Source organism: Aythya fuligula, chromosome 5 (assembly GCF_009819795.1).
Source record: "Aythya fuligula isolate bAytFul2 chromosome 5, bAytFul2.pri, whole genome shotgun sequence".
In the NCBI taxonomy this organism is placed as follows: Eukaryota; Metazoa; Chordata; class Aves; order Anseriformes; family Anatidae; genus Aythya; species Aythya fuligula.
In genome coordinates this window covers 42,178,607-42,198,844 of record NC_045563.1, presented here as the reverse complement: position 1 = coordinate 42,198,844, position 20,238 = coordinate 42,178,607, and the positions used below count along the sequence as shown (strand labels likewise).

Genomic DNA, 20,238 nt, shown 5'->3' with positions numbered 1-20,238 from the left:
AATCAGGGTTATTGAGCTCTGCCTTTTTTTTTTTTTTTAAGAAGTAATTTGCCTAAAAGTTCTTGCAAAGCAATTCAGGATGGATCAATAAATTATGTATTAACCAATGGAAATTAAAATCAAAATCGAAATGCCTGTGTTTGTTTTTGAGAAAATTCATTTTGTTACTTTAATATTGAAGAAATAAATAGGTTACTTGTATTTAATGTGTCTCCAAAATTGTACAGAAGCATGAAAAAGGATGAAATGCTATCAGTCCTTATATATGTACATATATTTCAGAATATAAATATATGTATAATTAGTGAAGTCAGGAAACAGATTAAGCATTGAACACAATTTATCACACAGCCTGGTATAGAAAATAACAATAATAATTGATATTATTTTCAGTATTTTGTCACTGGTATGTATATTTGGAAAGAAATATGTATGCCCATACCTGAGTCTTGTTTGTTAGTACCTCTGTTTCACTTTTTAATGTTTTTCTTTCTTTTTCCATTGTATTTTTGACAAGCTTTTGTTAAAATGAAATAGTGAAAAACTTCTACTTAATGGATGTTACAGAACAATCACCTGAAATGAGTATTGGCACTCCTTTTTCATTGCAGCCATACTTTTTTGTGCTTTAGGAAGATTGATATTAAGTGAAAACAGAGATGCTTCCAGTTTCTTATAGTACTTGTGTTATCAGTGATTAGGTCATTATTCAGTGTTGAAATGTTCTACGTATTTTCACATAATTCCAGTAGTAATTTAGTAACACCAGTGAGGAAAATTCATTTTAACAGCCTATTTTCTCCTTGAATTAGCATAGTATACCACAACAGTGGTATACTGTATGAATACTATATGCATCACCAGCAATAGGTGGTGATTACACAAACAGTTAGATGTCTGAAATATTTTAGTCAAAGTGTATTTTTTCCTCACCCCCGTTAGTTTAAGCTTAAACAATGAAAATCAATTCATTTCAGTTTCAGACCTGGATAAAAGATGACCCCATCAAAACCAGAATTTTATTTCTATAATTGAATATTGCTAGTGCTGTACTATCATTGGTTCTGAAGCTTAATAATAATTATTATTATATCAAATACAATTTGCAAATTGACCCGTTCTCTGTACAGAAAGAGATGGGAGAATCTTTTACCATTGTCCTGATTTTCCCAGTTTATACAATCTACTGACCAACAACATTTTGCCAAGCTGCATATTTTGTTTATAGTGCCCTACATGGTAGTATCTTTTACTTAAGCCTCTTGAAAGTGTCTTGAATTGATACCTAAGCTGCATTTATTTTATTTTTATTTTTATTGTCTTATGTTGTGAGCTGCAAGCTGGCAACACAAAGTAAGGATTTGTTTTGTCAGATTTTTTTTCTGTTTTGGCTGCTTGATTATGTACCAACTATGAAAATATGGTTCTTCATATGGCTTAACATACAGATCAAATATTTGTGTGTGCATATGTACAAGCCTATACTTTGCTAATACACGTAACTTTATGCATTCACAGTGTCCCAACTTTTCATATGCATTAAGGGTGTTAGTGCAAAATTGTATATACCTTTTTTATGAGGGACAATCAATGATTGTAAGTAACAGAACTGCTGAAAATGTGAAATTTTGCTTTTTATTTCTAAATAGTTTGGGTTAGTAATTATTTGTCCATATGAAACATCACTTTGTATAGCATTTCAACGTTTTATTTCTTAAAGTAGTGTAATTTTGGATACTTTTTATTATTAACGTATTACAAAAATGTCAAAACTACATGCTTTGAATAAGTATTGTATGTTATGTTTGGGAAATGGGAATTTGACTTTTTCACTACATTTATAAAAAGAAAATAATTATTTTGTCAGCTTTCTAATACTTTAAAAAGAGATGTGTATATAAAAGTTTTAAACAGAGCAGTGCTTTTTTAATATGTTAATGTTATGTATATTATTTAGAAAACATTATCAATAAATATGACTCTTAATTCTTTTTTGTGTTTATTTTGAACACAGGCTGATGATACATTATTAACCTTTGCTCAATTAACGGATCATTAACACTAATAATAAATATATTGTAGCAATTTGTTATGAAGGTATTAGTTGCATGTTCATCCATCATGAGATTGATGTTTACATTTTTTCACATGCCTCTCAATTAAAAAAAAATATTAATATTTTAGCAGTTAGTAAATTGCTGAAAGCTCCTTAGCTTCATATAATTGCTTTAAGGTATGGAACACAGTTTGCTGGCTATAGTCCGTGCTATAGAATGGTGCATTATAAACTGCAAAAGTAAATTTCACTAATTTCTTTCAAGCATTGGCCCTGTTTGCTTGTAGATTGATAACTGTTTTTAGTGTGCTCATTGAACTTGCTGGAATTTGTGTTTACTATAGTCTTCATTTTCCCCAATAGAAGGAGAGAGGAAAGAATATTCCTCATGTGGTCAGCATATTTTTTATGTGAGTTCACCATCTTGATTTCAAGTCATGAATTTGTTTTTACATGCATAAGCATGCATATTTACATGCATTATTTATCCAATTGACTTTAAATTCCATTAAGTTCCAATGAGTAGGAGAAAGATTTTGTCTTAGGCATTTTTTATTTATTTTAATTTTGTAGTTATGTTACTTTTGTTGGTTTATTTATTTTTTAACTGTTCAGTCTAAGGCTTGTAAAGGTTGATTTGCTCCTGAACTGCTTTGTTCCCAGACATTGCCATCTTCCCCAACTACCACCAAGTCCTCTCCATCTGATCCCATGACCACCTCCAGAGCCAATCAGGTACAGTATCATCCTACCATCTACACCATACTTTTCACGGGTGACAGCTTGCAAACTGGAGAAAAAGATATGGTGGGTTAAGGATTTATTCGTCATTCACATATGTACACCCATAACCATAGATATCTGACTCTTATTAGAATTTGTTAAATTAAATCTTTTTTCTTTAATTTGTTTTGTTGTCCTTAATATCTCAGATGAAAGCAAAATATCTTGTAGAATAGTTTTTTTGTTTGTTTGTTTGTTTTTTAAATTTGATTAATAAATAGTAAGGATACATACTGGTGTGTCTGTGGATAGAGTACATCTTGGTATATGTATATTTATGTATATATGCACACACGTTTTTACTTCCTGGATCGTTTATAAATAACCATTAAAACCATTAGATGGCTATCAACCAGGCAATGGCAAACAGACTTTTTATTTACTTGTTTATTTCAGGAATTTTCAACTGTTTGTGGACAGTAACACAGGGACATTATTTAAATAGTATATGTAATAAATCTTAAACGAAAATTTCTTGGTGGAGAATGAAGTAAAATTAAGTCACTTTAAGGCATTTCAAACATAACTAATTTTAATTAACATATAGTTTTTAAAAGCATAAACTGTGCTTTTAGCACTATTTTAATTACACTAATTTGTTTCTCTTTTAACTGGAAAAAAACAGTTCATTATGTCCACAAATTGTCATGGTGTGTATCTTTTTTTGTTTTATGAGAACTGTTAAAGTTGTTTTATTCCATGCTTTTTGGAACTGATTCTTGTTTAAGAGATACCATGTTCTATTTATTTTAATGTGCTGTTTAACTTAACATACTTTGTGTTCAAATAATGTAAGTATTCAGTATGTGCTAACAGTTTTTAACACACATTCTGTTTTAAGTTAACTGAGTGCTTCTCTCAGACCTTGCACAAAACAGATCAAGTGCCAGAAAAGTTTTCTTCAAATCAAGCTAATTTCCTCTTAAATTTCACATCGATATTAATTACTGGCCCTGTGATATTTTGTGAACTGCTTACAACTTGTTGCCTGTATGAACAAATAATTTCATGTACAACGGGACACAAGCATATTAAAGCAATATGATCAAGCATTTTTGATCAACACTTGACCAACTGTTGAAAGGGACATCTAATACTGAAAGTAATGAAATTTAGAGAGAAATTGTACAGATAAAAGAAATATAAGAAAACCGTTTTGATATCCCTCACTTCAATTTGAAAGCCTTCTTCATCAACCTGCTTCCATTTCAGCACCAGTTGTTTGACTTCATCATCATTAAATGACAAAGATCAACTCTTTGCCAACAGCTAGTGATATGAACACTCTCCTAAGCCTTTTTCCTCTCCTTCTTAATTTTAGTGTTTTGTGTATTTTAATTAAGTTTTGAAAATATTGAACATATAGCTCTTTTTAAAGTGTTTTTTTGTTTGTTTGTTTGTTTTTAACTTTTTTTAATATAACTATAATCCTGATGATCATTAGTGAGAGGAAAAGGAAGAGGTGCTTTTATTTAACAGGAAATACTTATTGGGCATGCTGTTTAATTAGCAGCATGAAGAAGAAATATCTACGTAGCATCTGTTCTATGAATTTCAAATCGTCAAAAATACAATGTAGCTTATTGACGTTAAATGTATTTTTTATTAACTAAAAACTTTAATTTTTATAGCAAGTTGTTTTAAGAGATCTTTTTCAAGCAATATAACTGAGTATCCAAAGAGAAAAGTGTATATACTTTGTGTCCTATCTGTATCCCACATTCATGCATTATATTCTTAAACTGTATTCAGCTCTGTTTTTATACAAATAATCAAGACCTCTTCTGAGTGCTGTAAAAATTTTATAAATGAAGAACAATAAGTGACTTTTGGAACTGTATTTGTCATTAACCCTTGAAATCCTTACTGGTTTGCAATCATTTTATCCCTTCTAGCATTTCCTAGTGATTTCTAACCATTTCAGCAGGAAGAACAAAGCACATGATAAGACAGTTAAGGATTTTCAGTTCATTCTAGTGATAAGTGACATAGCTGGCAATTGTTTCTCATCTGTATTAGTGACTAGTATTCAGCACCAAGTATCTATCTGCACTGTAGCTGTCACATGAAAATGGGTTCCAACATGGTAATCTCAAACTTGTCAGTAGTCATGTAAGTCAAATTATTATTTGAGAGAGTAGTATTAGAGAATGAAACAAATGTGTTTTGATATATGACTAGGTAGGATTCTTAATAGAAAATAACTGTTCACAAAATATCATAAAATGAAGCTTTCCTGACTGGATGGAAGTCAGGAAATTTAGTGTTAAGGTGGAAGATACATTCACAATGCACCCTGCTGTATAGCATATAGTAGGACATCAGACTTAACATAATTTCATGTTTTTTGTATAGTGTTTCAGTCATGACAGACCACATTTTATGTTAAAGATTTGCAGTGTGATTAAGCAACATTTAAACATTGCTTAACACTGAGAGAAATTGGTTGCTGTTGGAGTGAGATTTTTAAACTGAGTTGTAAGATTCCCTGTGAGTCACTGCAATTACAGATCTGTTACGGATGTGTGTAGGTGAGCTTACCTGATGATATGATCTTTCCCACTGTACTAGCATGTCATTTAATTGTGTTTTCCTGACAGGGCTACTAGCATAGTGGACAGAAAAATTTCTAGGCACAGATTTTACCACAACAGGAAAATAGTTCTGCCAACAAAAGTCAAGAGGAAGCTAGGCAGGAAATCTGGCTTGTATTATGTCTTCCTTTTAATGACTTGCTTTGACTCCATCCAGATGAGATCATAACTATATTTTCAGGCAATTACAACTTTGGTTGAATTGTTGTTTTTTTGAAATATCCAGTGGTAGTGAAACTGTTCATTTTAATCGTTCTCAAGAAGTAAATAGTAGTCTCTAAAATGTTTTTTGTAGTGGAGAGAAACAGTCATGTTGCACTATACTGAATTCCCATGAATGCAAGAAAAACCTACACACGGGGAGTGCTTTTTTGTTATTTCTTTGCTCCAGGAAAATATACATCAGTTAGTATTGTTGGAAATGTCTTATTTTTGCAGTAAACTTCTTTACGCTTTTGTCCACAATACAAATTCATACAGTGGAAACTTTCAGTAAGGAATAAAGAACCAAAGATGGGGAAAAAAAAAAAAAAAAAAAAAAAAAAAAAAAAAAAAAAAAAAAGGACACTTGGAATGCATTTCAAATTCAGTGCCTATCACTGAAAAGAACAACTTAATCTTCCTGTCCTTTTAGACTGAGAGCTTTATTGTTGCTCTCTCATGAACTTTGTCAGCTTTGTTTATAGCAGAATACTGACATATAACTACAGTGGTAAATCTGTTCTTTACATTTATTTGCCAGAAGGAGGGAATCAATTTTACTTTTCCACAATACACTTCAGGTGGCAATTTCTTTTCAAAAGTAATGATAAGCATCATATACAACGTGTTTGTTTTTCCTCTGTGGTTTGGAAATGTACAAGCGTTAATACTTATTTTAACAGATAAGTGAGAGTACATAGACAAGCATTTCTATAATTAACTGTTTGCATATCATTTTCTTTTGTTTACATGCTTGTTCTTCCTTCTTATCTACATCTTGTACTGTTACAACTTATTTTAGAGGGGAAAAAAGTGATATAAGGTTTAACTTTGTATTTCTCCTTCGTCTATTCGATGTACATCTGTAAATGCAATTGCAATCCTGTGCATGTTTTCTTCTGCACCCTTTTTCCATGAGACTGATATTGCTGCTGATCTTAATTACTGGCTTTAAAATAATAAAAAATCCAAAACACACATTCCTGCTGAAAAGTGTGTAAGGAAAAGTCATCACTCTAGGTAGGGGTCTTCTTCTGCCTTATAATTTATATAGGTTTAAGCTTATTACTGAGCTTATCACAGACTTTATCATTAACTTACTATATAAACTTTATATTTACTTTTTCTAAAGCACTATTTTGTCCTCTGCCATTAATGCTCTAACAATTATACCCTATATTTTCCTGCTTTGTTGTTACACCTGAAGCTATTTTATCATTTTGTACAATGTAATACAATTTTTTTTGGAGTGCTAATTGTTGGTGGGACTGCCCATTCAGTCCTCAAGGTTTACAAGTTTTTTGAGCTTATCTATGTCATCTGCTTGCTGCAGTATCTGTAATAAATATTTTCAATCCTATTTATGTGATGGGACCAAGCCAATTTTCTTGGTACTGCCTGTACATAGCAGGTAAAGTACACACGTTTTTTAGATCTCATGAACTTACCTCACTTAGTATTTTATTTGTTGTAGGAGGTCAAAGAAGAACTAGGAAAGAAAGCATTGGTTTAGTTTTCTGTTAGCTTTAGGACACGGACTTGGAAAATTTGTACAATACCAAACTTCAAACAAAGTTTTTGACAGCATACAAATCTTGAAGCACAAATAAATAATTTTAAGGATGATTCCAGGATACTAGATAGCCTCTGTTCACCTATGAGAATTTGATGTGAGGATTATTTAAGATATACTGTCTCTGATATTTTAACTTCAATATTCATCTAATTTGAATTCCCTGATTTTTATGTCATTTCTTATAGTGGTATTGAGAAAATTCTATTTTCTTTTTAGGTCTGTCACAGATTATGGATGTGTATCTTTAAAAAGATTAATAAGTTGTAAATCCAAGTTTCCAGTATACAAACTCCAAATTTATCCTTAGTATCCTACTTTTCCAAGTTAATGCACACATAATTACACATATGTAATGTAGAAATAAAAATGTGATGTATATATATACAGCCATATATAACATCTGTGCTTCACCACCTTGGTGTAAGTCATTTTTTTTTCCATGTGGATATCAGACATCAACTGATTATCTAGTGAAATTGTACATGTACAAGTTATCTATATTCAAGTGATGCTTGTGCCTTGGATTTGCAATGCTTAACTGAATCTCAAAAGTTCTTAATTTCTTTTGGTTTTAATGTCTTTTTTATAAATAGTTATACTTTAATGATATTTGGCTCCACAGATTCTCATTGAGGGAGAAATGTAAGACAGAGCATGGATGTATGGACACAATATGTTTCGCAGATATGCAATTTGATAACAAATATATTTATTTAACAAATATAAGTCTCCCCAGTGAACCAAACTTAATGTCATCTAAATCAAGGATCTTTGTTTCACAAGAAGGATGCAATTGTACATTCTATTGTCTCTTACAATTGCAGCTTTTGTTGATAAGCTAGGTCGACTTTCATAACTGGTTTATCTTAGCACCAATCAAACTTTGTTTCTGTTTACTCAAAAAATTGCTATTTTCATTCATTACTTCTACCAGTAAGTAGAAGTAAGTACCATAGTACTTACAAGAAGAAGTACCATTACTTACTTACAGTGCTCTTTTCCTTTCTTTTTTTTTTTTTTTTTTTTTTTTTTTTCCAATAGTTGTCACCACGGGCTGGTGCCATTTTTGGTTAAAAATGTGTAATTCCAAGTATATGAAAAGGTTTAAAAAAAAAAAAAAAAAGTTATGCATGTACTTAGGCATGGATTTAGTGCTGTGAATGTTAAGTTCTAAGCCAGCCACTTAGCTTTAGGTATCGATATATTTTCCTAAACCAGCAGCACCTTGTTCTGTTCTGATTCTTGTCATCTTGTCAGAGACAGTGTCAGCCTCTGAGAGGAAAGATTTGTAGTGGCTTTTCAGAAGAGCATATTAGCAGTAGAAGACTATGTAGTGCTGTAGTAGTGCTTATTAAATTTGGAGGTATCCACTCATTAGTGAAACTATGTTCTTTTTGTTGTAAAATATTCTGGTAATTACTATTTCTTTGACCTAGAGAGATATGGCTATTTAAATGTTTTATCTTTAACTGTCCTTTACTTCCCATTTGAAAACAATTCTCAAATGACATCTGTGAGATTGTCTTACTTAGATATTCATTGAGTAGTTCTTGCTATACAAAATTATTTTGCAATAGTTAGGCAACATTCAATACAGAAAGGATCAAGCTGCTGGTTGTCTTTTGCAAAGCTATGAGTGCAGTAAAGTAGCCAGTGAAATTAATGGGGTCTAGCCCTTGATACCACTAAGAAGTGTTCATCTAGATAGGACAGATGCATTTTGCATGAGCTGAATTTCTTGGTATTTTTCAGCACACTTACAGTGAAAACCAATGAAGATAGACAGAACAATCTGTAGGTCAGAACATAGAGATGCTCCTTTTTTCACATTAATGGGATGACCACAACGACATTAATTCATGTCTCCCCTTCCTTCTTGACAACTGAGAACAGAATAATTTTCCCAGGATTTTAATTACAAATAATGTAGAAAGAGGGATTTTAGGGTTTATTATTATTTTATGTTAAGGCCCAGAAAAGCTCCAAGGTGTTCACTTAGACATGGTACATTCATTTTCTATGGCTTTACATAGGTTGCTGTTTGCAACATTTGCTGCAGTTACAGATGCAGCAAAAATTTGATCATTCTACCATGTTTACTTCATAGGCATTTCTATCATGTTTACTTCATAGGTATTGGTTGGTGATACTATAAGATTTATCTTTCACCTTACCTACATTTTGTGATCTGTGAGTAAAAAGCATATCCAAACAGGTGCAAGGTTAGGTCAGGATACACCATTAAAATGCTGTTGTCTTTTCTCATCTCTCTATGTGTAGAGATATAGACTGAATAGAAAAGATCTTAATATGATAGAAAAGATATGAATAAATATCCTAAATATAGATATATATGGAAGACATATATCTATAGATATATATTCTTAAACATTTTTGAGGGCAGAAATTTGAGGTCAAATAAAATGTTGGAAATCCTCTTGAAATAATTCTGTAACAAAGTGTTCTTTTCTTCCAAGATTTTGTAATGTAGAAGGCTTTCATTTGTTTTTGTGCATGAGCACGCTAATGTGTGACATTATTGCAGCTGTGAGATTCTAAGACATGACAGGGAGAGGGATGGTTTTATTCATTCTATGTGTATAGAGTAGCAATGTTGTGCATTCCTTCTATATGGACTAATTTGCTTTTTATTTTTTTTTCTTATTGTTTCTTAAAAACAGCTGAATTGTGAACAAATGATTTAAAGAGGCGCTGCTGAATATGTGGCTTCTGTGCTCTCTTGTCTGCTGGAGCTGTTAGCTAGATACTGAATGTGATAGGACTTCTCCATAAAAGCTACCAAGTATTATGGAATATATAGAAGTATGTATAGTATAGAAATACAAATATATTTGGAAAAGTTTATTAGCCATTTTCAAGTGATTAGGGATTTATTTTGTGTATTTACATTTTATTTTTTTGCATCAAGTCTTTTCTTGGCAAATTTTATTTTTTTGCATCAAATGTTATGTCAGTGGGTATATGATTAACAAGTATTTTCCTTTTTTTTTTTTATGATGTGCATAGCTAGATTTTAATTAAAGATAGTTAAATCCTTTTAAAAAATACTCAGTTCTACCATCTTGTCATATCTCAAGGAAAAATGTTTACTAAATCTCATAAGGAATTGATGAGAAAATTTGTATTTGCATGGCTCTTTGGAAAACATGTTGTTTTACCATTCAATATCTATACCTGGCAAGATACCTTCCATTCTTGTTTTTCAAGTTGAAATAGTTTACATGAAGGAGTTTGACAAGAACGGCTAAGTTTTTACACAGAGGAATTATACCGCTGATCAGTGATTCACAAATTCTTCATTATGTTATTAAGGACACATTCAACAACAACAACAAAAATGACGTGGACATGCAGTCATAATTCAGAATTCACCAAGACTATCATAACTTTTTAAAACAAGTACCCGAATTCATGTTTTTTTTATATGATTTAAATAAGTGGTTTGGCTATTCGGTTTTCTGAATGTGCAAGCATACCTTTTTGGTTATGATGCCTAAATAATCATCCAGGATTCTTTACAAATCCATCTTTTCAATACTTGAAATGATTCTGCTGTAGCATACTATTTCTATACCTTTGAAAAGAGAGGTCTCCTGCAGATGGTATAGTGTTGAGAAGTTAAATTTTCTGTATTGTCAAATGTCCTTAATGAATGTGTTACATATTTTGTGATCATCAACTTTGCCAAAGATGGCCTGCTGTCACTGAAATAATTCAGCAGTGTTTGCACCTTCTCACTCTACTAAATGCTATGGATAGACTCATTTGAAATGCAGCTTTTCAGATTTTGACCATTCTTATCTGGAATGCGACTTTCATTTTAAATTTGGATTTAAGTCCTACGTTAATTTGGGAATTTGGCCAGAGATGCAAGAGAGTGAATTTTTAAATGTATTTCTAAGATCTTGTTGGATCCTGTTTTCAGCTTTTTCATGCTTTTGAGTTTCAGATAGCTTCAGTGAAATGTGCCATAGGCAATGGCAATGTGGCTATGTGCCGTTGTACGTTCCTACTGGTTGTCCTTACCTCAGACTTGAATTAAGTGGGATAACTAAACTGTGTAATTTTGTTTGCCTTTTTTTTTTATTTTTATTTTTTTAAAGCATATTGTGTATTTTATCTGTGTTTTTCAAAGCTCATAATGAAACTTGAGTCACTTTTAGTTATAATCACAGAATGGCTAGGGTTGGAAGGAACCTTAAAGATCATCTGGTTCCAAACCCTCTGCCATGGGCAGGGATGCCCCCCACTAGATCAGGTTGCCTAGGGCCTCATCCAACCTGGACTTGAATAGTGGGTACCCATGAGGTTCTCTCATGTTTAATCTTTCATATTTATTGTGAACAATTCTGTTTTAGCTAAGGACATACACTTAGGCTTGTCTTGGACTTGCAGTTTGCAACCATAAAAATTGGTTAGCCTTAATCTGTTTGAAATCAATGGGAAATGAGTTCCTGTCTGTGCATATAGGTCATCAAACTTAACTCCACGATTTGCTATTAAGAGCGTATCAGATCTCCTGTATGTTTCAAGCACGGGAATTCTTCTAGTAACTGCTTTCATAAAGTGGAAGATATCCAGTTAAAATACAGTATATCACTTATAACAAGTATATAGCTATTCTGGTTCTGAGGAGTGCATGTGAAGCTAATGCTTCACATTAGCTTTTACACAGCCTTTTAGGGATTTTCTTGAGAAGTGTAGAAATGTCCTTGTAGTTTATGTACTTACCTTTTGTCTAATGATTTTTCAGGAAAGCAGCCAGTTCACAATGCTTCTTTGGACAATGAGCAAATTAGCTCATTGGAGGAACCAGAGTAACATCTATAGTTTTTGTGAATGGGAAAGTTTAAAAATAAATAAATAAAAGATACACCGCCTGTGCCCCAAATAGAGTCAGGAATATCAATTCCTTTTGGAATTCCTTTTTATGAGTTTTTAAGTTAGATCTGTCTAATGCAAAACAATGGGAGTTTTCTCAATGCCATCACAGGCACATAATTGGTTTTAAAAGAATGTACATTATCTACTTTTTTAGATTAATTTGTATTGAGAAGTGTCTTTTCGGCAATTTCAGTAATGATATTAAATTGTAATTGTAATTGGTGTAATTTGTAACTGGTATCTTGCAGTCAAAACTATCCCAGTTTACTGTACTCAACAGTAAATGTTCATTATTTTATGAAACCCATCCTTGTGTATATGGCATGTTGGCAGGTGTTCACAACATACCACACAACAAATAGGAGAGGAAAAAAAAATCACAGGAAGATTTTATGTAGGGGGGGAAATATATTTTACTTTAGCTAGAGAATAAAGTTAACATTCTGCTGTCACTGAAAGCATCAGTCAGACTTTACTGGCCAGTGGAGATAGTATTGCTGCTTTTTGTCTTATTAAAAGATGTTTCATCTGAACAATGAATGGCATAGTCAATATAGATGTCTGCTTTTCTGTGTATACTACATACTCTGCAATTGACTGAAAGTCTATAATTTTTTTACTCTTACATAATTCAGCATGTAACCATCTCATTTTTCTTTTTTAATTATAAAAATATGAAAAGTATAAATGAAGCTACTCAAAATACATTATGCTTCCCTGCAAAAGTAATTTGAATCTCATGAAACATTAATGCATGAAATATGGAGAGTTGTTTTTGTGCTATACTGAAACAAACTTAGAAAAGTTTCTTCTCTATGTTATTAAAACTATGTATTATAGAGAAGTCATGGAGGATGCAGTGTCATATGTTCACATACTTTTGAACTGTGGTTTTGTGAGGTATAAGAAACTAGTCATAGACTAGTGTATGCATATGTATGTGTAATTTTAAAATAATAGTTTATACAAAACTAGATAATCTCATAGAATTGACCACCTGTATAAATAACTTCATTTTAATATTTATTCTCTCTCTGTACACAACTTGCATGTGCACATATCTATTAAAAAGTGCTTTTGAGAGAAGGTAACCTTTCCATTTATGTTTCAGAGCTTACAATATGCACATTAATGAGAGAATGACAACTAAAGCAGAGACCAGAGAATTTTGTTTGTTTAAACGTGATTTGCTAGTTCCTTGCTGTGAGAAGTTTGCATTCCAAATTAGTTAAAATATTTATGTGGGCAGAAGCATAATTAACTAGAAGTGGGAGATACTTTTTTGTTTCCCACAAAGAATCAAGATTTAGTATAAAAACACTAATTGAAAAATGTTCCAGATTTAAGCTAAAGCAGCAAAGTTTTGCAGAATATATAAATGTAATACTCTTTCCTTCCACTAGTAAATGTTTGTTTCCAAGGTTTTAGACCTCTTGATTTTAGGTGTAAATAATTCTGAATGTTTGAAATGAAACTAGAATTGTATTATATGATAGTTACTAAAACTAAAATGAAACAATACCCTTGAGCAATGGATCTTCAGGTGAAAGGAGGTCTGAGAAATGGAACAAAATAAACACTGGTGATTAACAGTAGAGGGAGAATAAGACAGCCAAATTCCTGCTGAAATTTAGGGACAGATATAAGTAAAAATTTTAGATGATGTGTTTGCCTTGTTATTCTAACTTACGTTTTTAGTAATCTAGTGTGCCTCTAACTTTAGAAGGACCTCTATTGCTTGGAACAGATTATTTTTTTTTAAAGGGTTAATTTGTCTTCCAAGTTGTTACTTGGAAGAAACACTAGTTTTGAAGGTAGGAATACCACATAGAACATAAAGAAATGAGACTCATCTTGCAATAAGAGAAAATCTCAGGAATACAAACATTACAGGAAAAAAACATGTGCATTGTACTCAGGAACAAAATAGAATCAAATCTCTTCCTATAATCCAATTACACTTGTTCACAGAATATTTCAATTCTATTGAAAAATACGGAGAATTGGAATGAAAGTTGCAGAATTTAAACAATCAGGGAAGGTGGCAGCTAATTTATGATATAGATTTACACTAAAATTTGCAAAGAGCTGCTTCTCTTTACATGGTTATTTTCTTATATTTGTAAATAAATGTCAAATAGATGATTGTCTAAACTCTTTTAAAAGTTTTTTGTTTTGTTTTGTTTTGTTTTGTTTTTTTCCTGAAGAGAAAATATCTAAATTCTTGGACAAATTCTTGGACTGAGCAACCAGGAATTTGCTAAGTACACCACACCTGTTAAAAAAAAAAAAAAAAAGCTTATGCGATGTGTAGTTAAGGAACACAATACAGAGCTACTGAAATCAGTAAAAGACATTTCATTAACTTCCTTATGGTTATGGATGCACAGTCAATATAGATTTTGCTAGCCTGGTATTTTTGCCTGCAATGGCAAAAGAGGATGAAACAAGCATACCCATGACCTCTTGAGCTTGTTCTGCCCTGGTATGAAAAGTTGTGGTTGCCCTTGGGTATGTAGGTACTTTCCAAGAGTTGCCTGATATGATGAAGCATGGCTGTTGGTTCTAAGTAGGTGAAGTGCATGCAGGTATTGTATGCTCGTGGTGTACTTAGGCTGTTTTCTTTTATTACATCCTTTATTAACCCTGTGTTTTCTCCCAGATTTTCATCATACTATCACTTCGGTTGAAGGATGGATGGCATGGGACTACTCATATCACTATAATCCTACTGTAGTAGTGTGTTTAGTCTGCCACCAAGAAAAACACTGGATGGCTCTTACTCTTTGTCTGCTCTCTATGGGAACTTGTGCTTTTCTCATCAATTCCAAGCCTATAGTCAGATGAACAGCTAAAGTACACATAACATGAAATTCTGATAGGTATAGAAGAATATGTAGAGCCCTAGACGGAATTTGAGTTTGAAGTAATTGATGAGTACTGAAACAAAGAAAAAAAGGGGGGGGGGGGAATATTATATATGGAATATAGAAATTTACAGTTAAGGCAATAATAGTTATTGCTTTAGAGAGTATAAAATGTGGAGTTATGTTAGGATGAATCTGTTGGATTAGAAATAACATTTTAGTAAAGATTTTACTCTGTTAGAAAAAGGTAGGTAGAAACAGAAATTGAAAATTGTAATAGCTAAAGAGAAAGGACAACTGCTTGAGAAGATTCATGGCATGATTTATAAAAACTTAATACATATAGAAAAAGTAAAAATGGAAGCTGAATATTAGATAAAAACCTCCGTGCTCATGAACCTTCTCTTCAGAACAATCCTATGCGGTGGAAAACGCAGAGGATGCGCAATTAAATATTGCTTTCTGTGAAATTTGTTTGTTTTTCAAGTTGTGATGAGATTTTGTAATCATTGAGACTTTTTTTTTTTTTTTGGATGTAATGTAGTGCAGGCACGTGCACTAAATAAAAGCATGGGGAATCTTTGACTGTAGTCTATTGGAGGAGGTTTGCAGGGACAGGACTGGGGATGAGGGACTGGAGAGATGGGACATAACTTTTCTATCCATTACTGAAACCACCAAATATGGTTGGTGGTGGTCTGCTTACTGGGACGAAGTTCTGCATTGCCACACTTATTGCTGCCTAGTACAGATGATCTCATTTGCAGCCGTAAGTATAAGAAGTTGTCATAGAACAATCTCTGAACATTTCTGGCATTCCACGCTATTCGACTGCCAGAACTGAGCTGCGGGACTTTTGGTTTGATAAATCCGAGGACTTGTAACATAAGGTATTCTGTCCATTATGGGTGTGTGCAGATGGGGTTATGCAAGTGGTTGTCAATAAAAGGAAAGGGGTTAAAGAATTAGCTGATCCAGAGTTAGGAGTTTTAGAAATTTTGCAGCATGAAATGGTGATAGTGAGTTAAAGCAATTGAATCCCTGTCCCTCAGGACATAATGACAGACCTTCAAGTACAAAGCATCCTTCTCTGACGTGCAGTTTATCAAACCTCTGCTAATTCATAGGGAACAGAAGGCAATAAACTGCTTTTTAGGTTTGAGCCTTTCTTAAGCACTACAGTTTCTCACTGTTGCACCTTTGTCAATGCTTTTTTAAAGACAGTGTTGTGTTGGTGAAAACATTGCAATGAAATTAATTTCAAATTGTTTGATCCTTTTCCAGGAGAAAAGTATTTTACCTCGCGCCTGATTTTGGCATTCCTTAGAATAACGCTAATAGGTGAGGGTATGATGCCAGTGGATGTAATTAATTTTGCCTTGTGAGTAAGCAAATGTCATGGTTGCAATCCTTATTTTATAAAACCTATTTAGCATGAGATAAAGGTTGAATGCTTCCCTTCTCCATCCTGGCTTATGGAATTTGAAAAAAAAAAAACAACAGGATTGCATATACATTTTAAATTTGTTTATTATTGCTTTGGATACTCAGTCTCCTTATTGTAACATAAATTTCAATATAGCCAAGAGCATACACGTGAGCCTCTAAACCTAAGCTTCCTATATACTCAGATACCTTAATTAGATAGCTCAGAGCATTAGTTTTGGATATTATTTAGGTTTTTCATTTCTGAATCCAAATAACTTTCCCAACTACTTATCTAAAAAAGGGAGTAAGAGCACTGTCCAATTTCCCTGAAAGACAAGAGAAGTCAGTATATATATATACAGGTAATAAAACCAAATAGATAATGCTTTTTCAACTTCGTTTTGTTTAGAGGAGTAGAGACCAATAATTTTATTGTCTGATTTCATACCTTGTAAATACTTGACCTTATGGTTTTTAGGCTTCATCAAAAAATAAAATATATATTTAATATATGCTAGCATGTAGAGGTCTGTGCCCTGTTATGATAGATACTATATTAGTATGCAACACAACCAATGCTTGTCCTAAAGCTTTGATATTCCAGCATTTAAATCATGGAAATTCAAGTAAATACTGGAAACAGATGGAAAATTACAAATTGTTAGCATGATTAACATGACCTAAATAAATAAATAAAAATCCTAAATCTTCTGCTTTTTAACATACTTATCTCCATTTTTAAATAACATTTCATGTAGTTGTCACATATAAAGGCACGTTTACATTTGAATATCTTAACATAACTGCAAATGTTGCCATTTTCATTTACATTGAGTAGGATTTACCTTTTGTTTTAAGTAAATGCATAATGTGCATTATATTTTGTTAAAAGTGAATTTCAACTGTAATATTTTTTTGTGATGTCTTAGTATGAAATAGATTGTGGCATATTATCTAATCTTTAGATACCTGTAAAATTTTAAAATTTTGTGATATATGATAATTGGTTGTAATATCCACACTGGAAAGGTTTTGTATTTCAAAGGATATTAGTGGCGTTTTCCTATATTAAAAAAATACAAAAGTGTTATCAGTACGACACACAATCTGATGTTTCTAAAATAGCTGCTTAGAATTTTTGTTTCTCCGAAGCAGACAAAAAAAAAAAAAAGTAACTACAAATTAGTAACTCCAAGCTTTTATTTCCAAATGCATCATAATTTGTTGTCTATGGCAGGGTAGAAAAAAATCTCAAGAAGGGCGTAGATGGTATTAGGGAAGGATGTGTTCTTTATCATCCCTGGACTAGCCAGATAATTCTGTGAATGACCAGAGCTGTTAGCAGTGAGCAAATAAACTTTTTTTAATATCAAGATGGATGGAAAGTCGTAACTTCTTATTGAGAAAACCTTTTCTTTTTGCGTAGAGTCTTCCCCTTCATTTTGTGTCTGAATTATTTTATTGGACTACACCAGTCCCTTAGAGTAATCCAGCTATATTACAATGACCTGGATTTTCATGTTATACACATGTAGCTATGTATACGTTGTCCTGCAATGGTGTCATAAAATTAAACTACTCAGATTGTTGGGTTATGAGAGTCTTCAGAGCTTTGCACTGATGATATCACTAACTCTAGTGTGAGCCCAATTCCACTGTCAGATTCAAGGTCAAGTCTGCTGAGTAGAGCTTGGAGCAGCAATTGTAGACACTTTCTAAAATGGAAATTAATGGAACATATTTCCTAGGAAATGTTGTTTGTTTGTTTGTGTTTGTTTGTTTTGGTTCGTTTGCTGGTGGTGGTGTGTTTTTTTTTTTTGTGGTGGTTTTTTTTTTTTTGTTATTTATTTGTTTGAAAAGTTTTCACTTTTTTTATTGCTTCGAAGATAATACAATGAAAATGTTTTATACAAGTGAAAGTTAAAATCCAAAATACTTTTCTTTTGACTAACTAAAATATCAAAACCAGTGAATAGGTGCAAATAGTGGCTCAGTCTAATTTTTCTTGAAAGTTCTACAATATAATTTGCTTCAAAAAAAAATATTTATTCAGGTACTCACAATACAGGCATCATAAAAAAAAATACAACAAAATAAAAATTTTCAGAACACAGAACAAAAAAAGCAGTAAGTGGAGCCCACTCAAAACACTCAACTTGATTCACACTCCCAGCTTCAGTAGTCAAAGTTCTGTGAAAGACTTCAGGTATTTTTTTTTTTCCCAATTAGAAATTGTTTGTAATATAGATTTAAATTATTTTTTCTAAATCTGTTATCTGTTTTCATACCTTCTTATGTTCTTAGATTCTAGTTTTACACTCGTTTGTAAGCACTTATACCTAGCTTAATCAGAACAATTCACTTTGGTTATGAAACCAAGCAGGATTTGCCAAGTCAGTTTTCAAAATCTCCCAGTTAAAGTATTAATGTGTCTTAAATCAATGGAGTCAGGTAAATGTTTCCTGTAGTATGTGGGAGGAAAAAACAGCAACAGAACACAAAAATCAGAATCATCAAAATTTGTTCCATGCAATAAAAGGTTTGCAGAGTTTACAGAGTTTTTCTGACTGATTCTATAGAAATCTGTATTTTTGGAATATAAATAATAAATAAACCACCTTAAAATATATTTATGAAAAATTCATTATATTTAGCAATTCATTATATCTACAATTAATTAATACATTTGTCTTTAGATCCCAAATATCAAACCAGTTCTAAGAATTGTATCTTTGTTTTGGTGACAGGAAAACTGAAAAAAAAAAAAAAAAAAAAAAGAGCACCTCATAATCACCAAAAAGTTTGACAAATAGAACATATTTTGTTTTGATCTCAGGGAACTTGAATACTATTCTAAAAAAAATAAGAGTTCAATATATGCTACCAAACAACTCAGTGCAAAATGCAATATGGTATGTTAAATTTTTAAGGTACATAAGTGGAAAATGAAAATACTTCTTAACTTTATGCTGGGTTTCCAAAGACTTGATTTCGGTGCTATCAAAGCAACTGGAAATATCTAAAATGGGTAAGACTAGAACAAGCTTATTTCTAGGGCATTTTTATTCGTAATTAACTTCGTAAATAACGTAAATAATTTGTAAATAACGTAATAAGCTTGAATTTGTAATAAAACTAACATGAGAATGTTCTTAATAATTTTTTGATTGTATTTTATATTGACTTGTTGCTGAGATTTTAGATGGCATTTTAGTGAAAAGACACAAATGGGGAAGTGTTACTCCCATGTGTGGTCCACAAAACCTGGATGAATGGATATCAGTAGGCTACTAAAATGTATTTTTGTGAAGATAAAGTAACATTAATTCAATATTATGAAACATATGAAACATTACATTAAAATATCAATACATTTGCAAAATGTATATTGAAAAGAAAGGCCAAGATTACATATAAATATTGAATTTTTATCATGGATGTTGTTCTTCACTCATAGCAATAAGTCAATAAGGAATAAATTTGTTGACATTAATGCAGTTGCATTAGCTTAAAACATTAAACAGGAGGAAAGCTAGAATTTATAGGGGAATACTCTTTGTTTGAAGACAGTTCGGTTAACGTTTTAAGATGTACAAATGACATTTTATTTTTTCAGAATCAACACCTGCTACACTTTCTTTTCATAGGCTGAATAATAAAATGCTCTAGCACACAGTGAAATTTTGTATTCTGATGTGGCTAATAGGTTGAACAATGAGCATCATGTCGTATTCAAGTCCAACTGTTTTGTCTGTCCATGCTATGCCATACTTTAGCCAAATGCTGTTATTTTTCAATGATTACTACATTATTATAGATCTTTCAAGT

At 32.0% G+C, this 20,238-nt stretch overlaps 1 protein-coding gene across 2 annotated transcripts in view; it reads left to right on the top strand.

Moving 5' to 3' along the window:
* The window catches only part of NOVA1 (NOVA alternative splicing regulator 1), a 145,036-nt gene that overhangs the window by 121,308 nt on the left and 3,490 nt on the right, over positions 1 to 20,238 (top strand). For both annotated transcript variants that reach the window (XM_032189189.1, XM_032189190.1), the window contains one exon: positions 2,720 to 2,791. In XM_032189189.1, coding sequence (XP_032045080.1) covers positions 2,720 to 2,791 — 72 coding nt within the window. The remainder of the gene's footprint in view (positions 1 to 2,719; positions 2,792 to 20,238) is intronic.